Source organism: Rhopilema esculentum, chromosome 6 (genome assembly GCF_057945365.1).
Source record: "Rhopilema esculentum isolate cy_ngs chromosome 6, ASM5794536v1, whole genome shotgun sequence".
NCBI classification, from domain to species: Eukaryota; Metazoa; Cnidaria; class Scyphozoa; order Rhizostomeae; family Rhizostomatidae; genus Rhopilema; species Rhopilema esculentum.
Genome location: NC_142820.1, coordinates 11,754,951 through 11,780,916, shown reverse-complemented (window position 1 = coordinate 11,780,916; position 25,966 = coordinate 11,754,951). Strand labels below are relative to the sequence as shown.

At 35.8% G+C, this 25,966-nt stretch overlaps 4 protein-coding genes across 4 annotated transcripts in view; 1 reads left to right on the top strand and 3 right to left on the bottom strand.

The window, feature by feature from the left end:
- The window catches only part of LOC135686749 (uncharacterized), a 42,451-nt gene extending 40,800 nt beyond the window's left edge, over window positions 1-1,651 (bottom strand). The window contains exon 1 of the mRNA XM_065203055.2: window positions 1,307-1,651. Within this exon, the coding sequence (XP_065059127.2) occupies window positions 1,307-1,386 (80 nt within the window). The 5' untranslated portion in view covers window positions 1,387-1,651. The remainder of the gene's footprint in view (window positions 1-1,306) is intronic.
- Window positions 1,652-7,597: 5,946 nt separating this feature from the next.
- Window positions 7,598-17,618, bottom strand: LOC135686133 (ribonucleoside-diphosphate reductase large subunit). The gene is made up of 17 exons (XM_065202310.2): window positions 17,494-17,618; window positions 16,883-16,974; window positions 15,784-15,961; window positions 14,875-14,975; window positions 14,675-14,734; window positions 13,417-14,087; window positions 12,864-12,999; window positions 12,643-12,708; window positions 12,300-12,422; window positions 12,076-12,132; window positions 11,809-11,856; window positions 10,941-11,045; window positions 10,486-10,664; window positions 10,144-10,279; window positions 9,705-9,800; window positions 9,162-9,350; window positions 7,598-8,615 (listed from the first exon to the last, which is right to left on the bottom strand). Exons 1-17 carry the CDS (start codon window positions 17,522-17,524, stop codon window positions 8,436-8,438), a joined length of 2,448 nt encoding a protein of 815 aa, XP_065058382.1. The 5' UTR covers window positions 17,525-17,618; the 3' UTR covers window positions 7,598-8,435.
- A 3,927-nt stretch (window positions 17,619-21,545) lies between these two features.
- On the top strand, window positions 21,546-23,525 carry LOC135686314 (pyrroline-5-carboxylate reductase 3-like). The gene has a single exon (XM_065202519.2). It carries the CDS (start codon window positions 21,652-21,654, stop codon window positions 22,510-22,512), a length of 861 nt encoding a protein of 286 aa, XP_065058591.1. The 5' UTR covers window positions 21,546-21,651; the 3' UTR covers window positions 22,513-23,525.
- Window positions 22,996-25,706, bottom strand: LOC135686130 (pyrroline-5-carboxylate reductase 3). The gene has a single exon (XM_065202307.2). It carries the CDS (start codon window positions 25,503-25,505, stop codon window positions 24,663-24,665), a length of 843 nt encoding a protein of 280 aa, XP_065058379.1. The 5' UTR covers window positions 25,506-25,706; the 3' UTR covers window positions 22,996-24,662.
- Between the last annotated feature and the right edge of the window lie 260 nt (window positions 25,707-25,966).

The following is a 25,966-nucleotide window of genomic DNA, read 5'->3' as shown; positions in this document are numbered from 1 at the left end:
AAGGGGACTTTTCATTTTCAATGAACTTATTAGACTATCACGAGATAGCTTTTGTGAGTATTGGATATTCAAAAGATGGCACAATACTCAATCATGCGGGAATTTCGTGCTAAAGATTACATTTATAGATAAGGCTTTATGTAGAAAATGGACGTTTGTTTAGCCGAGATCAACAAGTTGGAAGTTTATAGTTACTAAAGCGACGCCAGATAGTTACACTTGTGGTTTCATGCATGGAAATTCCATTATCTAATTATAGTCTCTATGAATATAAAGACAATTTAACATAACTGTATTTGGGAGTGAAGTTGGCAAATATTGTCCTAAGCATGACATTCCCCTGGTGCTTGTACACTGGAAAACTGCCTGAATAATCGCACAGCCGTTAGAAAAATGATCGTGTAATTCCTGTTTTATCCAAGCCCCCTTTTGCTTTACCACGCAGCTCAAATTTCAATTCGGGATTGGCAACCTAGCACATATTTTTATGACCTGATTTGCAAAAATCGAGAATAGCCTTACCAAAGTAAGGCTGAGTCTGGTGCTATTATTTTCAAAAGCCTAGTTTCCTTTTCAGCCATCCCTATGTTGAAGGCTTAATGTGGTTGCATTAAATATTAGTTGACAGTTCACCTCAGAATAATTGCCCAGCAAAGACCTTTAAAGCATCGGTACCAACAAGGCATAGCAATTGCTCTATTTCAGAATAAGTTTTATTTTAGGATCTGCTGCATTTGGAGTGGCTAAGTCGACGTCAGAAAAATTCGACCCAATAACTTCCGATAGGTAAATCAAGCGAAAACCTTCCTATGCATAGAATTCCCACTCCATTAAGTACAAACGCATTTGGTTTGGTATTCTTTCCTAATGTGGTGTTTGGCGACAACAGAAAACTTTGCAAAAACAGTTGCTTTATTATGGGAAAAGAAGTTTGGAAACTTTAGGGCCGGGCGGAAACGACAACACTCTCGGAATGAGAAGCATTAATGGGGCGTTTCGTCTTTATTTATCGGCTTTTGTAAAGAGCACAGTGAATCTACACAGAAACTTCAAATCTCATTCAAGCCGAAGCACTAAACTTCACAAACGGCATTTGTGTTTACGAGCGCGAAAATAAGACTAATTTCCTTAGCAAGTTTGTGAAGCATGTCCAATAACAGTGAAACAAGAAATCTTTAAGGGCTAATCTTTTTCTCGTTATCAAAGAAAACATGAGATTGATATAAGTTTCAAATAGGAATTAGAACTAAGACAAAGGCCTTGGAGACATTTCACTAACGGCCAAAAGATCAAAGCTTGTACTTACATTAAGTAATCGGAAACTGAAGGATTCCAGCTTCTACACACCTCCCCGCTCACATTCTCCTGTGGAATTTCTGCGTTCATAGATTTCTCATGCTTTAAATCCGAATTGGTCCATCAAGTAACAAGACCTTACCCCTTCTGGTCGCTCGAACACGCAAAAGCTGCCAACGAAATGTACTCTAACAGCAGCAGTATTGCCTATGAGGGAACAGGCTTGCGGGTCCTCCAGCGGCTCTGTACACGATTGCAGTTGAATTCGAGAAGGAAATAAAACACAACAGAAATGCCTTTGATTGCGGATATGGTTGACTAAAACTTTATGATATAGCTTTGAAATTGCGGCTAAATGCAATGCATTATGAAATAGCTGGGTTTCATGGCGAATAAAAACTATTATGGTTCATTACTCGACGGGGCGCTGTTCAAGAATTTTTACAAATATACAGGGAGCTTTTAAAAAAATCTTAAGAGGAATTAGCAGAAAATGCCTAATGGCATTCGCGCATGAATTCAGGCATTATATTGAGACATAATTCGATCTATGTCTTGCAAACAACGGATTTCAGTATTTCAAGTTTGTTTACAGCGTGCGAGATCAGGGGCGGTCTCCTGCTTAGGGGATGCATTGCAGGCGTTGTTTCCCCTAGCCTGTCACATGCTTCTTGTTAAGCACGGATAAGGGGTAACGGTATAGATCAAGGGGTAAGGGGGTCAACAAGGACACTCTTGATCGCTGTTTCCAGCTTATAGAACAGAAGCACAACCAAAAAGCAATCATCTAAAAATGTTTCCAAATCCCATTTGCGTTGTCATTGGTAGATATGCTCTCTAATAAAGTTTTAAAATAATGACTTGAAACCCTGTGGAGGGGCTCTAATAAGAAAAGGTTTTGTAAAAGCCTAATTTTATAAAGGCTAATTTAAAGGCTTCTTTGATTTAAATAATGACATTCGGACGCCCCGCCATCTTCCTTATAACTCACTTTAAGAGAAAAGTGAATCACATCCAAGATCACTGAAGGGGCGAAAGATTCGGGGTCCGGGCCCCGATGAGACCAGCAACACTGTTGTATCATATCACTATCGAATAGTTACACTATCTCTTTACACTAGAAACTGCTGCTTCCACATATGGAAGCAATGTCTGTAAGTTTAATGTCGGAGAAAATTGTCTTGATCCATGAATCAGATGCTTTTCACGGCCTTGAAAAAGAATTGTTTCCTACAATAGGCGGCTCCCTAGTTCTCCTGGAAAGCCTTGCAACATAAAATTTTCTTGGATTCGATAGCCCAATACCAATTGAAGTGACCTAACCATGTAAATCAGTCAGGGGTTCTGACGTCTTTCATCAATATCTTAAGCAAAGTTGCATCTCTTTAGATAAAATCCCTGGCTACAGCTCGATGCAAGAATAAACAGTATCACAACAAAGCCTTTAAGAATGACGTAAATGCAGTCAGAATTGATTTGCTATCTAAGAACCAGTCGGTATTGCTCTGCCACAAACGATTCATTTATACTTGACTTGTTAACTCGCAATTTTCTAGGGAGTTTCAATCTATGGAGCCCTCTCTTGTTGTTGTCCAGCCAAGCCTTTTTGGACCGAACCCCTCCCCTAGCAAGCTCTGTCACCATTCTCCGGAATTTAACATTTCAGTTTTTGACTTAGATCTGCAAAAACTTGTCCATGTTTTGTCCATGTGCTGTATGACCTTTCAAACAAATTGAAAGCATTGACTAGTTGGAGGGGGTGGTGACAACGCAACATTCCCTGAGCCTATGCCATTGCAGTCTCAGCTCTAGACCCCCGTCTGGGGCTTAAATCAAACTCCACAATTTCGCGATTAATAGTCATCTAAACATTAATATTTCTATTTGACAAAGAAGGTTTATAGAAATTGATGTCGAAAAAGCAAAAGGTGTTAAAACATCAGCTTGGAGGATTCCAACATTTCCTGTCAAAAAACTGGAATTTTGGAGAAAATCCAGGAGAACTGAGAGCTCAGTTTCTGTATAAAGTTGTGTATGTTCAATTTCGTACAGTAGTGCTCAGTGAGATAGAGGCTTAATCAATATGCTAGTATGTTTTCTGGTATTTTTTACTTTTCTGTACTTCCAGTAATTTGCCGGGATATTTTTAGGGAATGCTTTTTATTAGTATTTGTAAATTGTTTGATTTATGTAATGGTATTGTCCTTTATAATAAATAGAATCTTGATCGAAGACATAGTAATGGCTGAGCCTGTTTTTTGCAGAAACGCATGCCTTTTTTACATTGGATCACAGAGGGCTTCGAGCAGAAACTCGAGGAGATGTTATGGAACGGTGACTAACGAATGCATCAAGAATTAAGCTGCTGTTTTCATCGCAGTAACAATTTACGTCATAAAGCAAAATCACATCACATTCACGAGATGTCCGCAAAATTCTTTCGAAAACCTTAACCATCCGCGATACAAAAAAATGTTTAAAAAATGTGCTCTTTCGTGTCTGTGGTTTGACCCTTCTTAGAAAGTTCAATTCTCTATGTTGTATTTAAAAAAATCCGACATTAGGTATTTGTGGATTTTTGTTCTATTTAGAGAATCATTTATAATAAAAATAACTTTGAAAAGAGACGGACATGTGAATAGGAAATGCATGAGAAGAGGATCAGTGTTTCAAAAACTTGAAAATTCTCCTTCACTAATTTCTCATTATGCTGGAAAATCGTTTAATTTTGGTTAGGCCAGCTGTGAAAAAAATCCGTGTGGCGACACGACAACCATAAAAGAAACGCTAGCAAAATTTTGCACTTTTTCACAAGTGACTTCATATAATATTCTATTCCAGTTAAATAAATTACTGGGCTTTGAAATGGCAGCAAACAGTTCCGCCTTAGGGAACAGGAGTATTCTTGAATAGTCAGCATCAAATACTTTAAGATTAGACAATGTTGTCTCTCAGACAGCAAGGATTTGCATAGATGGAAATAATTATTGCAACCTGCGCCTACCCAGACACATAACAGGAAACGTTAAGAAAAGAACAGATACAATTTACTAAGCAAATAGGGTCCTTGCAAGGATTAAGAATGGGAGGGACGCTATCCATAACTAAGTTTAATTACTGTTGCCAGGGCTGTCAAGAGCGTGGCAAATGGCCCCAGCCAAGAGCCTTGAGGTCAAAAAGGCCGTCTTAATGAAATGAAATCCACATGAAGAGTGGAAATAATCACACTTAACAAAATTGTGCCTAAAATTGATGAAACATATTTAATAATTGAAAGAAATAACTGCAAGAAATATTTTGAAATGTATTTTAAGCCAATCTAAAGGACATGTCTTTGAAATATTTTTGCTCGCTTCGTTCGCAGAAAGTTACTTTCTTTGATCCCTCAATTTTGCACCCAGGACGACGAAAACCTTTCTGTGGCCTTGACTGTTGCTTTTTCTAATACATTTTCATTGGCTTGTCTTATTAAAGCATTTTTGCTTGTAACTTTGCTTCTAATTAGACGTACGTCTGGAGGTTTATAAAATGATTTGCATTGTATGTATCTGTTTTTTTGTCTTTTTTGTTGTATTGATATATTGTTCAGTTTTCTAGAGTGTATGCGTGCAAAAATTTGTACCTGGTACACAACTGCAATGGAGAATTGTGGCATCTGGTGCACAGAAACCCAAATTTCCATACTGGTTAGAGGGAAATAGAAAGGGGCTTGTGACAACAAATATTCCAGGTAACAGAGATAGTAAATGTTCGAGATAGCAGGTATTCGAGAAAGTGATGCAAACTGGATCATCGTTGATTTTGTTTCTAGGATGATTTTAAGTTGTTACTCAGGGTTTTACGCTTAATACGATCATTGATGCGGTCACAGTGGAGATTCTATAAACTGATCAAGCTTGCATTGAATCTTAAGCATTGCTAATTAATATTGGTGACCAGTGTGGGTATCAAACAGTGGTTTCATGAAATTGTAGAACGGTATGCATTTGATTAACCAAAACAAGGGATAACATGCATGCTTTTATTGAAAGGGCATAGTGAACTGTGATTGACAAAGATACTTTTAATGTTAGTTCTCGGGAAAGAATATGTTGCAAATTGAAGAAACGATGGTTAAATACTCCGAATATATATTTCCACACATTAACTTTCCAGCGTCATCAGCGATATATTTTTTACTCATTCTCTTTTTCAATGATACTTGACATATCACATAGCTAAACCAAAATTCGACTATCTTCACTGCTTTTTCAAAGAGATCTACTTTCAACCAGCAAAAAGTCTTTTGTTATTGAACACACTATGAAAGTTGCCTTCAAGCCCCGTGAAGTTGTCCCCTAGAACATTTCGTCTATAGACCCATTAAAACTTTTTCTGCTTTTTTTGATCTCAAAACTTGCCCGGTTGAAAGCGGATATATATTTTGTTATAAAATTCAGAAGGTACTTTGTTCTATTTTGTAACATCGTGATATAATCAGCCCACATCTGTTCGTACCAAGATTTTGTTTCATACAACGACAGACTACACCTGCAGCTCTACTTCACGAAAATAGTGAATCGAAGTAGCCTTGAAAATGCACGTTCCATATGATATGCTTAGCTTGCTCATCTCCTCTATCCTCTTTACACAATATAGGAATATGTAAGATTGCTAAACCAGATTTCATTACTTTTTCATTAGTAAGAAAGCTATACAAAACATTTCAAATGATGTCAGTAACAGTAATAATGTGAAGTCCTTACCTTCGGAAAGTTATAGGCCAATAATAATTTCGTTGCATCAATCCCCTCTCCTTTTTCAAAATGAAACTCAAACGCACCTTCTCCACACAGCTTATTTGTAGGGAAATTAGCGGCGGGGGCAAGCCTTTTTTCATATAAAGTGATGGAAATGGCCTATTGTTTAAAACAATGGAGTCACTGGTGCAGGAGGGGCGATTGCCCCCTAGTTAGTATGTTGAAAAAGCCCTTGCTTTTCCAATTCATTTTCCTACCCGCTTAAGCCGTTGCTATCAAAAATATTATTGGGTTGAGTTTTTCCTTCAAAGTACTTGAAAATGTAGTAAACAAACGGATATTGACAAACACATAGGAGCAAAAAATGAAAAATATTATAAGCTTGGTACTGAAGACATTAACAGGAAAAGATTTACGTCACTCAAGTTTTATCATATGTTATTTCGCGAAAAGATCTAGGCATTTCATTTAAAAATATATCAACTTTAGAGAAAGATCTTAGATATGTTTAAGCCGTATTGTACTGACGTCAGTTTAGGTTGTCACTCATTATTTAAAAGATGCTTGGCAGAAGCAAAACGTTGTTTATGAGGGAGGAACACATTAAGATCGAATTAGTTTCTGCGATGTATGTTGTGAAGGAATTTTATCACTGCAAAATATGTCCTTACCCTGATATCCTAAATGCTAAGGTCATTCATATCAAGATAGGACTGTTAATGAAGTTACAGTGAAAAAGATAAGAAACAAAAATGTTTTGACGTAGCCAGTTTTTCTAAGGGTTGGAACAGCAGTCCTTATTCGAAGGCAAGCAGGCAAATGACAAACAGGTCGATGTAGCTAATCCTTATCAACTAGGCCATTGCATTAACTTGAATTTAAAAAATGTGGCTCTTTTTGACGTAAACACATTACTTTTGCCCTAACACGCCATAAAACTGACTCCATTTTTGGAATTTAGTCTTAAGAAACATTACAGTAAGTCACTGATGCATAGGTCCAAGATTGCCAGATATTCCCTTGTGTTACATAATTTAGTCGCTTTTAGACGTAGATTTGGGTCAGGTTCGTTGTACCAGAAGACGACCAAACTTTCAATGGAAAAATAGAAAAAACTTTAGAGAAAGATTGTAATTTCAATTTTCGTTGTTTACAGCGACTACAATCTTTATTATATGAACAACTATTAAAAACTCCGTGGGTCAATTTGCCAAAAAATAAGAACAGCGTAAAAGCAAGCCCAAACGACAGTTTTCTCTTATGCTAACAAAAGAGGGCAGATTTTATCATCTAAAAATTGTGCTATCAAAACTGTCGTGCAAAACTGCTATCTAGCCCTCTTAGAAACAACTTATATTGAGAAAAAAAGAAAAAATCAATGTTAAAACAAGGGAAACATGAAGAAAATACGAGCCTCAAATTACCCCCAAAAAAAGAAGAACAGCCTCGGCAAGTCGTCTGGTTCTTTTAAATAAAAGAGAGTATTCCCTTCAAAATACATAGCATTTGTAAACCTTCTGAAGACAATTGCAGTCAAAATTGAAGAAAATGAAATAGTCATATAGAACTTAGAAAATTCATTGGTTTTCACAATTATAAAATGTACAGACATTAATACGAACAATTAGTTTTATTGTTAATAAAAATAGCAATTACCAAAACAGGTAATTATTATCGAATCACTCAAGGATAGATTAAAATCCAAGTGTCACATGCAGCAGTGTTGGGTGCATGTTGGATGAGATCCATACTGGATATGCTCTTAATACACAGTACGTTAAAAAGTTCTGGCCATACAAATGTCGTTAACATTGAATTTCGTTGCACCCTGTTGCTGCTTCGCTATACAAAATTTTCAAATAGGGGACATCCATACAGAAAGTACATTAATAGGGGAGGGAAGGAGTTGATGCCACGGTACGGTGCCTATGTTTTTGGAAAATAAATTAATATGTCAATCATCAACATTTTTTTACTGCAAGGTATTCCCCAATTCTTCTGTAGAGAAGTCCAGCAGCTTCGTATTATTACGTCATCATTCCATTAAAATGCGATAAACGTGGAGAATGCTCATTCAAGGGAGGGGGGGGGGGGGTGATAAGTGATCTGACAGCCAAAGGTACGACCCTTTACAGCAAGACAAGGGGTTTAGATTATCCGGTCTTTCAAGCGTACATAGTTTACAAGGACCACTATATATGATACAAAATGCTAACAACTATTATTGCATAACCCAAAATTTACATTCGTTAGCAACGTTAAAGCAGCCACTGTTGCCCCCTTATGAGTGCTTTAAAAACATTCAGCCCTGCTTACAAACTTGGGCTTGCCAACAAGGCAAAACTAAGGACAGTCCCATGATTTAACAAGACTTCCCTTAATTAATCAACCAATCAGTTCTCATCCGCTGCAAGAAGTGCAGTTATCTGGGTTCTCCAACGAACACACCATTGCTTCCATGTTTTTATCTTGTTGCTCTTTAGTTGGTTGGGTTGCTTTTAACTTAGTTTTGTCAACAGTGAACTGGATCGCGTTGGCGGCTGGCTTCGTTCTCAAGTAATACATGCCTGTTTTCAAACCCTGTAAAATTTGAAGGACAGAAAACTTAGAACACAAAACAAGCAGAAAACAGCTGGAATTACAATGCATTGTCCAACTTAGTTTATTTTAAGAAAACTCTACGTATACTTGTATTATATTTTCATTCTACACTTAAAACTGATGGTATATATAACAACCAACATATTTTAATCGACATCAATGTCATATTTGAAAACTCTGTTCGTAGATAAAAATGAGATACCATCAGCCAGATACCTAATGTGACAATTTGCTTTGAACAAGAAAAATCAAGGTACTTGGAGGGAGGTTTTGATGAAGGATCTACATTTCTTAATCTTAAGACGCAGCCTGGCGTACCATTCAATAGAAACTGGGCAGATGTTCCACACCCATGATCCAGATGCAACGGAGATAAAAAACCTCTTGCGTGTGTACGTTGCTTTTAAAAGAAGTTTTAGCAGATATGTAGATTGTGTGTAGGAAGAAGTGCCGTAATTGCATGCAGAGATGAGATAGCTCTTAACGTAGAAATCAGACCTGACCGTACAAATGCATTGTCCTTACCTTTTTCCAACCATAGAAATGCATGCTAGTCAACTTTCCGAAGTTTGGTTCACCAATGAACACGTTGAATGATTGACTTTGGTCAATGAAAGCTCCCCTGTCAGCAGCCATGTTGATAAGGGTCTTCTGTGATATTTCCCAGGCAGTTTTATAAAGCTGTTTTATGTCAGTAGGAATGGCATCGATAAGCTGAAAAAAGATTTAAATTTCATATAAAACACTTGATATTTGAATTTCAAAGCCTTGATACAAATGTTTCATTCATTAACACTAACTCTTATACTTAAAACGTATATATATATATATATACCTAACAATAAAACTTTGAAATGAAAAGCTTCTACAAAAGAAAGAAATGAAGACAAGTTTTATATACACGTAAATGTTGGTGAGAGGAAGATCCCATAGCGGTTTGAATCAACGTGATATGAACCCAGGATCATTGAAGAAGAACCAATGAAGAAAATTCTTTAAAAGATCTTTTCTGATACATTATTAAATGACATTACATAATAATTTGAAGGCACATTCAAAAATTCAGACCTGTACTGATCCATTATGGGCAATAAGCTGGTTCCTCATCTCATCGTTCCATATCCCTCGCTCCGTCAGGTCGCGAAGAAGATGCTTGTTTACAATCTAAAAGAATTATAGCACATTCCTTACTATTATTCACATCAAAGTTGGATGAATAACTTAGAAAGTTTTCTTCGGAATCTAAACTTTCTTGCATTGCGTTAACACTAAAAGGATGAAAAAAGCAGACATTTTGAAATGAAGACATTTGAAGAAGATGAGCACATCAAAAGATGCTGAAGTTACTCCAATTGTTTTTTTCTATTGCTGAAGCATTGTGAGGGATCCGGAAAATTAAAATACAGTATGCAAAAAAGGTTTCATAAATTAGATTTTGTGGCCACGAAACCTGAAGTACTTCTCTTGTGTAATGGTCACCATTCAAAGTAGCTTTGAGAACACAAACCTGGAATTCTCCCGATAGAACTCGTCTGCTGTAAATGTTGCTGGTGTAAGGTTCAAAAGATTCGTTGTTGCCCAGAATTTGTGCAGTTGAAGCAGTAGGCATTGGAGCCAACAAAAGGCTGTTGCGGATACCATGCCTAAAACAGGAAAATGGTAAAATAAGAGAAAGAATAATTTTCTATGCTAATCTCAGACTAAGAAAGAAACAGTTTTCTTAGCAACTTGAATTTGTCTTTTTTCAACAAACATTTTAAATGAATGAACTCTCTAGATATAGAGTATTCTTTGCTTTACTGAATTTTTAGTGTAATAAATAGATTTTTGAATACAATTAATAACTTACTGTGCAATACGTTTCTTTAGTCCAGGCCAATCCAGTTTTGTTAGTGTCTCCTCTCCAGGCTTTGCAAGAAGATCCGTTGGTGTAATATTCCACAAATCATACTGAAGTTGTCCTTTGCTTGCAGGACAGCCTGGATATGTCTCATAAGTACCACATTTCTCGGCAAGTTCACATGAAGCCTAGAAGAGTAAAAAAACACCGAAGCATGACCTTAGGTATATATACAAAAGGGGGTAACTTGATCTTTATACAGCTGCAAAGGCAAGAGATAGAAAAATCTTGCAGTTCTAAGAATATGACAACAGAAAGGTAGAAACAAAATAATTATATAAACATAGTATAAAAATATTACTTTTATATTAATCATAAAATCAATAGATAAACAAACTAAATCTATGAGATAAACCTATGGGGAAATTAAGTGAAGCTCAAAAGCAAAGTGAACTGTGACTTACCTCTAGGGCAGCATAGTAAATTGTCTCAAAGATCTGCTTGTTCAGAAGTGCTGCTTCGGCACTTTCAAAAGGATATCTCATCATGATCAGGCAATCTGCAAAGCCCTGTAAAGTTTATTACATAAATGTTAATAATCTTATCTTCTCCCTGAGTTCATCTTATATTTTGGGTTAGAATCCAGCAAGGTATAACCTTTATGGCAGAAATATTTCTTCAGCTTTGTTTGGTAGCTCAATAGTGGCTCTGGGCATTTTACAGCCCTCAGACCACATCCAGCCCTTTCCATCTTTCTGCATGTGGTGGTCAATTAGAACATAACTTTAGTAGGAGTACTTTCCCACTTGATCTACACCACAACTATATATTTATATAAACATTTACATGATACCTAAATCTTTTTGACAAGCAGTAGCAGATAAAATATAGTATGATTTTTGCTTTTATATTGGGAGAAAATGAATTGCGCAGAAAAAGTAATTGTTGTTTTAGCCCTTTACTTCAGTTCAGGACCCTAATCTGCCCCCTTATTAAAATTAATTGCCCACCCCTGATCCACAAGAAGGTGTGTTTATGTTGATGTATTTTTTTGTCCCAATATAAAACTTGATTTTGCAAAGTTCTTTCGTGAGTGTTGTTATTGTTTTTAGATCTGATTCACCTATATATAAATATATGCTATATATTAGGCATATGTTATATATATATATATATCAATATATGTTTATATGTATCAATATATATATATATATCAACATCTCCTGAAGAGTGAGTTACTCACGAAACAGGCTTGTAGAGATAAACCATGTAGTTTTACATTCTTCGATCTATGATATATATATCAATATATGTTTAAAGATATATATTTACCTGAACCCCAATGCCAATTGGCCTGTGCCTGAAATTAGACTTCCTTGCCTAAAAAGTGATAACATAAATTAATCAACTTAACATATTGCAAATACTGCTAAATTTTCAAGGCTCTTCTGTGCCCATTCTTCATAAAAGTTGATGGATGATACAAATACAATACAAATACAATACAAAAGATGAATGCATAAGATTGACAAAATTATTTCTGAGTTGCAGGACGTAATATTTCAAGATTCACAGTGATGTGGATTATGCGGGACTTACCTCTGGAATTGGGTAATAGTTTAGGTCAATCACTTTATTCAAATTCCTTGTGATAACCTAAGACAAAAATGAAAAAAATACTTAGGAAATATAAACAAAAAATCATGGTTGATGTATTCTCTGCTTGTTTTTCAAAAAATCAATAACTTTTGCAACACTGAAAAAGGTTACGTTTTGAACAAAATTTCATCTTTAAATAACTCACAAGCAAATAAGTTACCCACCTTAGTCACTTCTTTCAATTTTTCAAAATCAAACCATTTCTTGAGCTCCATTTTTGGGCTATTTGGATTTTCAGACCGTACAAACATATTCAATGCAATGGAAGCAAGATTGCAAACAGCAACCTGAGGGAATGAAAGAAAGACTTTTACAACACCTTGAAAATTAATTTTCACACAATGACAGGAGAAAAGAACAGGTAAAATAAAAAGGGAAGTGACGCATTTTAGTTTTACTAATACCCATTACAAATTAATGAAGCAGGCTATTGACACGTGATAAATCTTCAAGATTTTTGAAAAGAAGAAAATAATGACAAAGAGGAAAAAATGACAAAAAATTCACCTCGTCAGGACTTGTGTATTCTATAACTTCAGTGCATAGATTGCTGCACTTTATGGTGCCCAGATTCTATGATTAGAAATGATCAAAGTTATATGTAAACGAATAAAAAGTGCACCTTTAAGATTTATAGTTCCAGAAATAAGCAGCATTGCGAATTGCGAATAAGTTGCGAATTGCACAGTACCTTTAAGGATGAAGATTTAAATTTCAAAGTTAATCACCTGTTGATTGCTTTTTCTGTTGCAAGAATCTTTATATAACATATACGGTGTTCCAGTCTCTATCTGTGACTCCATGATGGCAAACCACAACTTTTGGGCTTTTACTTGCACTTTGTACTTTCCTTCCCTTTCATATCTACAATGATTAAAATATCAGTTGAGTGTGGTACTTTACCCAAACATAAAATGGTTAACCATTGAGACCTATTGGAGATAAACACAACAATATTTTAGGCATTCAGGCCTGAATTTAAGAATTTCCACACAGAACAGTTAACAGCTCACCTAGAAATTTCCAGGTGAGAAATTTTGAAAATATAAAAGGGAAACAAAGGAAAAATTGATTTCAAGGAGAGCAAGTTTGTTTTAAGGGCAATTTAGGTGAGCATTCTTTGCTATACATACTATTTCGTGTTTAGAACAGGGAGGTTTGAAGTTTAACACTTTATGGGGTGTTCAGCCTGTTCTTGGAGTGTTCAGTCTTTCAGAAACGACGATTGAAATTCTCTCTATAGATGTTATTATAGATTTAAAATAGAATGCAATATCTCACTTGGTATAGAGTTCTTCAAATGCATCTCCCCATGTATCAGCTAATCCTGGAGATTCATGTGGACACATGAGAGACCACATTCCATCACTCTCCACCCGTTTCATGAACAAATCAGAAATCCACAGTGCATAGAAAAGGTCCCTTGCTCTCTGTTCTTCTTTTCCTGTATTCTTTTTCAGGTCCAAAAATTCAAATATATCCGCATGCCAAGTCTCCAGATAGATGGCAAAAGCTCCTGGCCTTTTATTGCCACCCTGGTCAACATACCTGGCACAGTTATTAAAAACTCTGAGCATCGGAACCAAGCCATTTGATTTACCATTTGTGCCACTGATATAGGTACCAGTAGCTCTTATACAATGCACATGAAGACCAATTCCACCAGCATATTTTGAAATGACAGAACAGTTCTTTAATGTGTCAAAAATCCCTTCAATACTGTCTCCTTTCATGGCAAGTAAGAAACAACTTGATAGCTGTGGACGAGGTGTTCCAGAATTAAAAAGTGTTGGAGATGCATGGGTGAACCATCTTTCAGACATCAAATTGTATGTTTCAATGGCAGCATCAATGTCTTCTTTATGAATGCCTACAGAAACTCGCATGAGCATGTGCTGTGGCCTCTCAGCAACTTTCCCATGTATTTTCAATAAGTAGGATCTTTCCAATGTCTGCAAAGTAAAATTTATTCTATCATAAAAGAGTGAAATAGTCTGGTTTAAGATAACCATAAATATATCCAAAAATCTAAAATAGGGATTTCTACCTACTTTAGGGATTTTCAGAAGTTTGTAGGGAAAACCTACAGGATTATATAAAAAAGTAGGTAAAATAAAGCTTTTTGAATTGTAGGGATTTCTTTTAATTTGCAGCCAAGCAATCAAATTATATACTTTTTTTTATAATCTCGAATACTGATTACCGCCTATTTCCCGAGGGCAGTTTCCAAAAAGGGTATCATGAGACAATAATTTTTGCACCTTGTAAACCAGTTGTAAAGAAGCAGAAGCCAATTAGTTACACGTCCCTCCCTAAAGTATTGCTGTCAGAGAGTTGTTTCTGCTTGTTTCTACTTGTTTTCTAGTAGTTTCTACTTGTTTCCTAGTCATTTCTACTCATTTCCTGTTATAGTAGCTACGTATATATACTACCATTGTCAGTTTTTAAGAAATTTTACAATACAGGTACAATACTAGAAACCTGTTGGACAAGCTGTCTCTGAAATAAGATCACATTCTATCAACAAAAGATACCTTACCTTGAAGCCAAAATACTGATACTGAAAGTCTCTGTCATAAACTATTGCTGAGTTCAATTTCTGCAAAAAATGAAATAGTAAAAAAAATTTATGCTACAGTGTCCATGTCTATTTTGTACAACAGTATAATAATCAGAACATACAGAAAGTATTAAACATTTAATATATCAAGTGGAAAAATGTGAAACCACACAACATACCTCAGAGTTTTTCATAACAATATCATAGACCTCGTCTGATATCATTGGACATGATTTACCAGTTTCTTTATTCACATAATGGTACAGGTCATGAATAACATCTAAACGGAATGTAAAAAGTTTCTCAGTTATGTTGAATTATAAAGGGCATTTCAAAGAATTGGGAAATACATGTGGTAACACAGCAATATAAAATATAGCTTTAATTGGGAGATATCACTGGTTTTCATGAGGGATTCAGACAGATCTTGCCTTGCTAACAATAACTGTGAAAGATTTTGTTTAGTCAACAAGAGTATGTTGCAAATCGGTATGGTTAGCAAAGAGTATGTTGCAAATTGGTATGGTTAGCACACAAAGACCGAGATACAACAATCTGTTTAGGGGTCAGCCCTGATGAATAAGTGCAACAACAGCCACATTTTTCAAAATAAAAGTATTTTACTTATGGTACTTGAGTTTTTTAGGCCCCCTGTATCTTGGTCCCTGTAAGCGCACAAACACCTAAATGGGGTTTAAACAATAAATGAGAATGGGGAATGACAATGTATCACATTATTTTATTCAAATCAATTCTTAACAATGTTGAGACAACCGACTTTTCATCCTTCTCCATTTACTTTTACTTGCAACTCAGAAAAAATTCTAGTTTTGGAAATTATATTGATTTATTTAACATAATGTCATTGACAAGATTTGCATAGCGGAGGCTACAGTTTAGAGGGCTTGGTATGAGTTTAGCTTGAACATTGCTGGTTCAAAAAATCCTTTTTGATTGGAAGGGGGGGAGCCCACCTAGCCCCTATGTCTCATCTCATAAGCCTAGGGTTGGCAAAACCAAACCCATCTAGACATTATTCATTTGTGAGGATGATTTCAAATGTTTGTAGAAACAAAATATCAAATTACCACTGAATGCTTTTCTTGTTTCTTTATGCAGATTGGAAACAGCTATCCTGGCAGCTAAAATGGCATAATCAGGATGCTTTGTTGTCATGGCTGCTGCTGTCTCCGCAGCCAGTGTATCAAGTTCAACTGTTGAAACCCCAGGGTATATACCACTGATTACCTTCAAAGTAATGCTTACCTGAAACAAACAAAACATTTACATTTTGATAAACAAATATTTGCATAAATATATATATATATATTTCTAAACAATTTAGATTTTCATGACAGATATCTATATCAATTACCATTGGCAATTACCATTGGCAGTGGGGGGCTGGGGGACATATCCCCCAATTCTCAGCAGGAATGATTTGTATTTCACCTAAATTGGATGAGAAAATATTGGGGAAGGGGGAATATATCAAAACAAAATTATTTGTGAATTGATGGTATAGCTTTCAGATTCTCTTTACCTAACCAAAAGTTGGTCATACACATTGGCATTCCATGGTAGTCTGAGGTATTTTCTTACAGTATAACAGGCATGACCTAAACTAATTTATTTTGTCCCCCACATCCTAGTGGCTAGAAGCCACTGCCATGTATGCTTTTGCTGTGTAGAAGAACAGGGCGGTTCTAAGTTGCTACTCTGAAGTTAATGTGATCATCAGGCATATGTTTATACCAATTTTATATGTTTCTTATCTGTATACCAATTATATACATTTCTGATTTAAAGCTTGGAAATTGGGCCAAACATCAAGAAATATAAAATGTCATCTTATGCATCAAATATTTATTTAATAAATGAAATTAAAGAGTTAATATGTGATTAGCAATAGACTATTATGTAAATTCGTGAAAGCTTTCACTGTTTAATAACGATATTTCATATTGTTCAGTGATCCTTATTTGCTTGAGGAAACAATAAAACTTCCTGATTTTGGTTCCTGCTGAATGAAATTTTCAAAGGAACCTTAGAACCAACGGAAGTAACTCCAAATACTTTATACAAAAGAGACAGGTGGTTCAAGAAACAATAGTTTCACAAAAATGTATGGCGCCAAAACGGATTTGATTTCAAAAAGAAAATTTTGGCGCGAAATGAAAAACTCACGGGATCAATGTATGTCATGTCCAATCCATAACACAACTTGCAAACTCGAGAAGTAATTTTATCAAACATGACACTCTCGGTTCGTTCGCCGCCTGCAAAAGAAACCTCAATGCTTACGATTTCGAGAAAAAAATTCACGCAAGAAAAAAGGAGGAGCGTTTTCAGAATGACTTTGTGATGGATGAAACGACGCTGTAAAGTAAATAAAATGAGAACCTACTTTCATTGTAATAATTGTGAATATGTTGAAGTACAATTTTGTTTAAATTGAAGGCGATTTTTGAGGACACTACAGAGAGTTCCTAAAATTCACAAACGGATTCTTTTTTTGATCGATTTCGTAATTTCCCAAAGAAAGCATACAAGCGAGTTCGTTTACTAGCAACTTTCATTTAGTTTAAAGCCTATTCAAGGCAATAGCAATGCTTAAGTTAGTAATGTTTGGGTCCGCCACAAAGCTTTGAAACTCGAGCAAGATTAGGCCTGTCATTCCAGAGCTAGGCCATATCAAGCACAAAAAATGACTTGGCAATGGAGAAATATTGCAAACTTGACTCTCAAAAGCAAAAATTACAAGCATCATTTTTTCATAAATTGCTTCATATACAAACCTCTTTTGATGACATAGAGCGGGCCCGCCATGATTGCAATTTCTTAGCACTTTTCTATCGACGAACAACGACTTCTCTGCCTTGACCGTGAGTGAGTTGCTTCGCGCGCAAAATATTACTTATTTCAGTAAACGCGCCAAAACTGACCAATCACAGAAGCAATTTTTTTCCATATTGAGAAATGGGGACTGAGACCGAATTTCTCACTTGGCATTGTTCCCATGTCCCTAGAAACAAAAATGTAAATCCTCGAATTCCCCCCCCCCCTTTGCATAAGCCCTTTCTAATATAGAGGTGTAGTCGTTAAATTTTTTTTTCTTTTTTTATTTATTAAAAAGGTAGCTAGGCCAAGATGGCCTCCAACTTAGTTACAACATAAAAATAACAATAAAAGTTAATAGAATTACTACAAAAACAACTTGTCAAACGTTGATATCAACTCAATTTTAAATAATACAATTTTTAATTACGAAAGCACGAGAAAATTAAACATACACAATATCAAAAACCTATTCTACAGCGAAAAATCTATCTAATCAACTAATAATTAAAATCCGGGGTTTGAGCATCCTGGGAATTAGTATTGTTCCAGGCACCGCGGAGCGTTGAGAAAAGTGGGGGGTCTAAAAAAAGTGGGGGGGTCTAAAACCGCATAAAAAGACGCTTTTCTGGTAGTTTGATACTTAATATTTGGCTAAAGCCCCCCCAGCCCCCCTGCTCCGCGGTGCCTGTGTTCTACTGTTCTTTCAATCTTGCTTCAAAGCATTTATATAGAAATGTAGCAACTAAATTGAGACATTTTAAGTCTTCTTGGCTTAATAATATCCAAATAAATTGATTCCAACTTGTTAGCTGCTTTAAATTAGGGGCTGTTCGTTGGAGTTCATTTAAGAGATAGCACCTTTTATCAGCGAATTCTGGACACACCATAAGTAAATGAAATTCATCTCCTAAAACCCTTAAACCTGTTGCTAAGCAGAAACTGCAATGTTGTTCTTCGCTAGGGATGGGGTTTTTTCCAAAACGGCCAGTTTCTACTTCTAAATTATGAGCGCTTAGTCTTAGAATTTTAACAAGGGGCTCTAGAAATATTTAAGTTTTTCTTGTTTTGTAATCATTGCAATTGTAACATGACAAGGGTTGATGTTTTTCCGTTCATTGGTTAAGCGTTGAGCATGCAGTACATTGACGGTTTGAGTGACAGCTGAGAACGGAACATTGATACAATCTGAGGGGGCAAAATATTCAAATTGCTCAGGGGATCAGAGAAAAATTTTGGGAAATGATATTTTAAGAATGGCAAGAATTGCATCTAAAATGTTTACAGCATCGATAAAGAAGAACTTTTTTTAATAAAAATGGCCCATAAATTGGATTTTGAATTAACACATTTTCTTTCGTGTTAACAAAAGAGAGGAGATTTTAACAGCTAATGAACAATGCTACTGAAAATCCCATGTGAAACTTTTATTCAGTAGACTTCAGTAGAACAAAGCTACCATCTGAAACTAACCTAAATTAAGAACTCCAAAGGGGGATAATTCAAATATTTACGGTAAAAAGAAAAAGGTCCATAAAGAGTTCCCCTTTGTTTTTTTAAAGGACCCTTTGCAAGCTTACATTGCCTGCCCTTGCAACTCCAAACTGGCTTAAAATGGGCACTCCACAAACTTTCTCAAATTTTATGCTATCTAAGGACTGGGTTATTTCTAATGAAAAAATCAAATACAATGATACATGGCTTAGCTAAAATTTCATCTAAGTGTAGACAGATCTTCATCAGAGATCCACAAGAATTATAATCACCAAACGACAAAGCTCTTTTAACATCAGTATGTCGAAAATACATTTAACAGCCTCTCTTCCTGCAGATCTTTCATGCACTACATTCTTTCTTTTTTTAATCATAAGTTGGTGTCTCGGCCAAACTGACACCCACTTACATTACTATAAATAGTTTTTCCTTTTTTAAAAATAACAGGAATAGATAAATCAAAATACGACAAAACGCTCTTAAGTTGCACAAACATAGGTCTTTATCGTATCTATCACATATCAGTTTATATTTATCTTTCTAGCACAAATTTGTCTCAAATAAGATAATAGTAACCATGTTTAATGTCCTCGACAATTTCTCATTATATTAATATTTGCATATATTAATTGTTTCTAATTAGCTCTTGCTCATCAGCGTAAAACAAAGACTCGCTATTTTTATTTGAATGGGATTAATGATGACAATCTTGGGTAACAAGAAATCATAAAGGCAATGCTTACAAATTAAATTTTGAAATTAAAACACTAGTTAATGACATTGCAGATTTCTTCTGGTTATGTTGTTTTTGCAATATGAAAGCAAGAGAAATTCATACCTATGAACGCACCATTTCTGTTTGAAAATTAATCTTTTTTAGTTACACGTTAGAATCTAGAGCACAGATATTCAGAAGTGCTTTTAAAAACTGTAAAGAATTTTGTACTCTCTATCTGAATAAAGTGGAAATCTTAGCTGTTTTCAATAAAAAGCTTTTACATAAATTGCTGCACTATTGCACGTGGTCATCAGTGCGATTTTTCTATAATTGTGTCGTTCCCGAGAAATATAAAGATCATGGGAATTCTAAAGCTTTGTTTAATTATTGGACAAATTTAAAGCAAGGTTTCCTATTTTGATGGTAATGAATATTGATAATCACAACTTTATGTTCAGAGTGACTTCGCACTCTTCTCAAATAACATCATTAAGATATAGGGAATGTTTCCAAGGATGTAATGGTATAATTGAACAGGGATGCCGGAGAGGGGGTGCGGGCGGTCAACCGCACCTGTTGCCTTTTGATAGGGGGGCAAGGGGGGCCAAAGTGCTTTTTTTCATAGAAGTGCTTTTGACACCGGTCATTTTTTTAATTATCAAAAGATTTTAATTATCAAAATATCTAAAACTTTCTTATGAAATTTCTTATGCCAAAAATTAACCGTTTTTCAAGATACCCACAATAGATCAAAATTGAATGATAGTTACCAAAGAATTGTATGTAACTGGAAATTATTTTTCAAATTCCCTTTTACTCAATCCTGCCTCCTTGCACTTTGCTGGTCCCGGCGTCTATGTTATTGAAAGCCCAAACGAAATGAAAAATACTAGGAAACTCGTTACTATAGTGTGAAATTTGTTTATCTCTTACCCTCTGTCGGCATCAAATTGTAATTGGGAATGATGCCAATTTGGACTTTGAAATGTTCAAGAGGAGGGAGTTATTCTGGTATACTTAGAATCGGAGAACCAAATTGGGTTTTGAATTCTAAAACCAAAAGTAATCACGTTTATGCCGTAATTTATTTACCCAATTCTGCTGGTGGATGTCACAAAATTTGTTGCTTTCTGATCAAATTTCATTTTTCGTTCTCTCTTTTTAATTTTTTGATAATTTAGGACCAACTGTTGATGAACATTGTAATGTATTTGAACAAGTGGATCACCCCCTTCACAGCTGAAAGGTACTTTCTGCCCAATTTCTGATCGTGTGGAAATTTCCTGATTTTCCATATCATAAATATGCAAGAGTACAGGTTGTGGGAAAATTATAGAGATTCCCCCCTCTTGGTGAATATTTAGGACTACATCTCTGGTTAAGCATGTATGTATGTAAATGTATAATTTTACCACCAAAATAAATTACAATTTTAAATTAAGAAAAGGAAAGTGATCTAGTAACAGATACAAAAATTGTACAGGTAAAAGCTATAAACGTAGTCTAAGAAAACTCCTATATTAAAAATGGCAGGGATAGCATTGAAAAGGTACCTTGTTTCCATAATGGTCCCTCCAGAGGTGCTTTCAAAAAGAAATGTTTTCATGAAAAATAGATTTTGTATAAAAAAAGCTGGGAAAAACTTATTCTGAAGTAACTTTAACTTTATTACATATTCACATATAATTTTTTTTGTAACTGCCATATAAGAGTTTAATATCAATCATTTGTAGCTGCGAAGGAATAGCGAGTTCGTGACGTGTTGGAAGGAAGTGATGCAACATGTTGTTGTACACAAAGAAACACGTGGCGAGATTGCTTCCGTTGCCTAGAGCTGCAAGGATGGTTAGAGTTTTAAGTGCTCTATCAACCAGTTTTACTACATTTTCTGTTGAAACCTGAAACGATGTACTCCTATTTCAAGTTGCCAAAGATCGGCTTCATAGGAGCCGGTAAACTGGCTGAAGTTCTGACGAAAGGGTTCATAGCTGCCGGGGTGCTTGAAATAAACCAAGTCTGGGCAAGCGCGCCAACTGAAAAAGATACCTACTGGATAAGGCATCTCGGCTGTAATGTTACTCACAGTAATAAAGAACTAGTAAAGGACCACAACGTAATAGTGCTGGCCGTGAAGCCGCAGATCATGCCGAAAGTACTGAGAGAAATCGCTCCAGAAATCACGAAAGATCATTTGCTGTTATCATTTGCTGCTGGTATGAAGCTTAGGACCATCCAGTATTTGTTGCCACCGAAGACGAGAGTTGCAAGGCTTATGACGAATACACCCGTCCAGTTTAGAGAAGGAGTTAGCTCATACACTCCAGGTTCTTACTGTACACAACAAGATGTTGATTTGATAAACAAACTGCTGAACTCAGTTGGCTACTGTGTAAAAGTCAAGGAAGACCTGGTAGATTTGATAACAGGTTTTGCTGGTGGCGGACCGGCCTATATTTACACCGTCATTGATGCGTTGGCAAACGGAGCGGTGCAGGGTGGTATGAACCGTGATGAGGCCTTACAGATGGCGGCAAAAGTTGTGCTTGGCGCAGCCAGAATGGTACAAGAGACGAAACAACACCCTGGAGAACTAAGGGATGCCGTGTGCTCAGGAGGGGGCAGCACCATATTTGGTATACACGCACTTGAAAAGGGTGGGCTGAGGCCTGCAATCATAGACGCTATAATGTCAGCAACAGAGAGATCAAAAGATCTAGGAGATGCTATAAATGAGACTAGCTTGAGTAACAGGAATGGTGCAGCATAATTGATTTTTTAAGGTGGTAACGATATAAAAAAATGAAATTCCGAGTCAATGCTTCTCAGAATTTAACCAAAAGAGATAAGTTTTAGAGTCAGCTCTAGATTTGATGTTTAGAACATGTTAGAAATTGACCATGGCTACCAACAAATAATAAAAGAGCAAAAAATGTTTTGCTTCAAGTATTTTTCAAATGGGCCCAGTCAGCCCCCTATCTGACAAGCCCCAAACTAACAAGCATCAAAATTCTTCCTATCTAAAAGTGCAAACATTTTATGCTGACTGGTTTGGGCTAAACCTTTTAAAGTTTTCTCAATTTTGATTGTTGATTTATTGTATGTAACATAGCAACGACAAATCTGTTCCCACAACTGGAGTGTTTGTAACCACATGTTAGCTATTGGCCTGATTAAACTTGGGTTTAAAATTTCACCAAATTTTTTAAGTTAAGGTGTTCTAAGTACCTTCCACTCTTCTATGTGTGTTCCCGTCAATATAGTTCTATTTCCACATCAAACATTACATGTATACATTTTAATGCGGAGTTTGGCAAAGTTCAGATTCACTATAGGACATAGCCATATTTAAATAGCAGTTAGAAAATTTGTCCACATTATTCAACTGAATTATGTAGAAAAGAGCCTAAATGATAAGTGGTTTTTTAGCTCATATTAAAGTTACCAATCAATGCAGAATTAAATAGCAGTTTGTAGTACAAATGGCTTTTATGGCACCAATTATTTAAGCACAGATCAGGTTATTTAATGAAGTAGATACAAGTGTTTTCAAATTATGCTGGCAGGCAATTATGCTTTTAATAGGACATCTTTTAGGCCTGTTTCTTAACAATGGTGTAGTTTGGTCAATAATTAAATATTGGTTATGATAATTGCTTTTTAAATTTTGAACAAAGTAGATCTGACTGAAAAATGAAATTTGTATATGATAGTAGATATTGATTCTTATTAAGAACTTTTATCAGCTCATTTATAGCTAAGAAAGCTTGTTTGAAAAAGTTATCCTTTGCATTTTTTTATTTTCATTTCTTAGCCAGTGTTCTTGAAACAAAGTTTCTACTAGGCATCTGTCAGTTCAGTTGTCTCATCAATTCCACATGTTCTTACTTTGCTACCTGCATAGATAAAATATTTGTAGACTTCAATTCTTATCTTTAGATATTCTTGATGGAGAAGTATCTATTTCAAAAGGTTAAACATTTCTTTCTGGGAATCTGAAAAATTTTGAGCATAAAATCTTATTGGTTTGATGTCTGGCTGTGGCTTAATGTCTTTAAATATTGATAGATATATAACATATATAAATTTATGAATAATTAATACCTTGATATATGATAAAATACTTTTAAAAATACATTGCTTACTTTATATCAAAATTTTCATTTATGTTTGAAAGTTCAGCTCTCATTTAGAAGCTTGACTAAATCAATTACCTATTTCTTGACTAGATCATTTTTTAAAGCATGACCATCACAACTCTTTTTCATGATATTTCGGACTTTTTAAACTATTAACTTGTTTCAGTGTTTAAACAATTCAGAATATTGGTGAAATGATATAGAATTCCAACACAAGAAACCAATTTTCTACAAAAACTTCATAGAAAAACGAAAAACTAACCAATTTTCAGCATATCTTCTTTTATTATAAAGCAAGCTTTTTACACAAATTCAACTTTAATTCTATATCCAAAATGGTGATCTATATTTGGAGAGCAAAACTTGATTTTGTATCGCTGACGTGGCTTTATTTATGGGTATTGACAGTAAATGGTGCTACAAAGTATCTACAGTCACAATCTGTATTTTGATCCATTTGTCACAAAAACGTGACCATGATAAAGCTTTTTCCCAAGCCATATTATTGTTCTAGCCACCTCTTTGTAAATTATTTTTGAATGCTGCTTTGGATGAAGCGAGATCTTATGTCAGTTTGACATCTTTCCGTGATACTGCCAAATCATTACCTTTCATTACCTCCTTGTAGTGCTTGTACAATTTGTTGCATCTTGTTTCAATAACCCAGTTTTCAACATAAGCTCTGATTGGTACTAATTACATGTTCAAAACAAGCGACAATTTGCCCCTCGCCAACTATTGATCTGGAATTTTTTCAAAAAGATAGCATTTGTTGCAGCATTCAATTTTTAGGACCACCGTTAAATGACTTGCCCAGTTCTTTTGCTCTACAACCAGCTTCATGTACTGCGTCCATCAATGTCGCTCTGATACCCCCTTTCTCGAGAGCTTGTACACCTACAATGGTAGTTCCCCCCGGTGAACATACAGCGTCCTTTAATTCGCCTGTATGGAGCCCTGTCTCCTGCACCATACGTGCCGCTCCAATCGTAATCTGAGTTGCCATTTTCACTGCATCTGCTCTGTTAATCCCCCCACGGACAGCGCCATCAGCCAGTGCCTCTATCACAGTGTATATGTAAGCTGGGCCGCCCCCAGCAAAGCCAGTAACAGTGTCCATTAAATCTTCTTTCACCTCAACACAATACCCAATGGAAGATAACAACTTGTATATGGTCTCATGATCTCCATTTTTAATATTTTTCCCCATACTAAATGCACTGACACCATTTCTAAACATCACAGGTGTGTTCGTCATTATTCGTACAACCCTAGATTTTTGTGGCAAGACGCTCTCGATTTTCGACAGAGTCATCCCAGCTGCCACTGAAATCACGAGGTGGTCTTCGGTTACTGAAGGGGCAATCTCTTTGAGCACATTTGGCAGTATTTGTGGCTTCACGGCAAGAACCACTACCTGGTTTCGATCAAGAATATCTTTATTATTTGAAGATACATTACATCCGAGATGCCGAATCCAGTGCAAGTCTCTGTCGACAGGCGAGCTTGCCCAAATGTTATTGTTTTGTACAATCCCAGCAGCCACAAACCCTTTGGTTAAAACTTCAACTATCTTTCCTGCACCAATGAAACCAAGCTGAGGGATTTTGAAAATGCCATACATCTTGCTGTTTGAGAAAAAAACTTGACTTGTTTTTATTAAGTAGTCTTATGACTAACAGGTTCGTTCCATGCTCTTTGATCGACGATCACTTCTAACAGGTAACGCTTACTACAATACAGGACATTACAGAGAATTGAAATGAAACGGGACCAGCAATTTAACGAAGCGACTTTCGCAATTCAAGTCTTTGAGGCTCTCTAGTTACGCCACAGGATCCCCTCTGTGGTTATGTCATGAGCTTTTGGGCCTCGCTTACGGCGATCTCTTTCCTGGTCGTTGCAAAAAATATATACGCATTTGTAAAAGGTATAAGTTTCTATTACTTTGAAGTGCTTACTTATAAGAGCTTGCTTATGCATTGCTTATAAAAATTCGGCTATTTATTATTTTAAGATCCCTGAACGTTGACTTTTAAAAACGTTGATGAAAAAGGACCTAAATTTAGGCTTTGTGTAGATGAG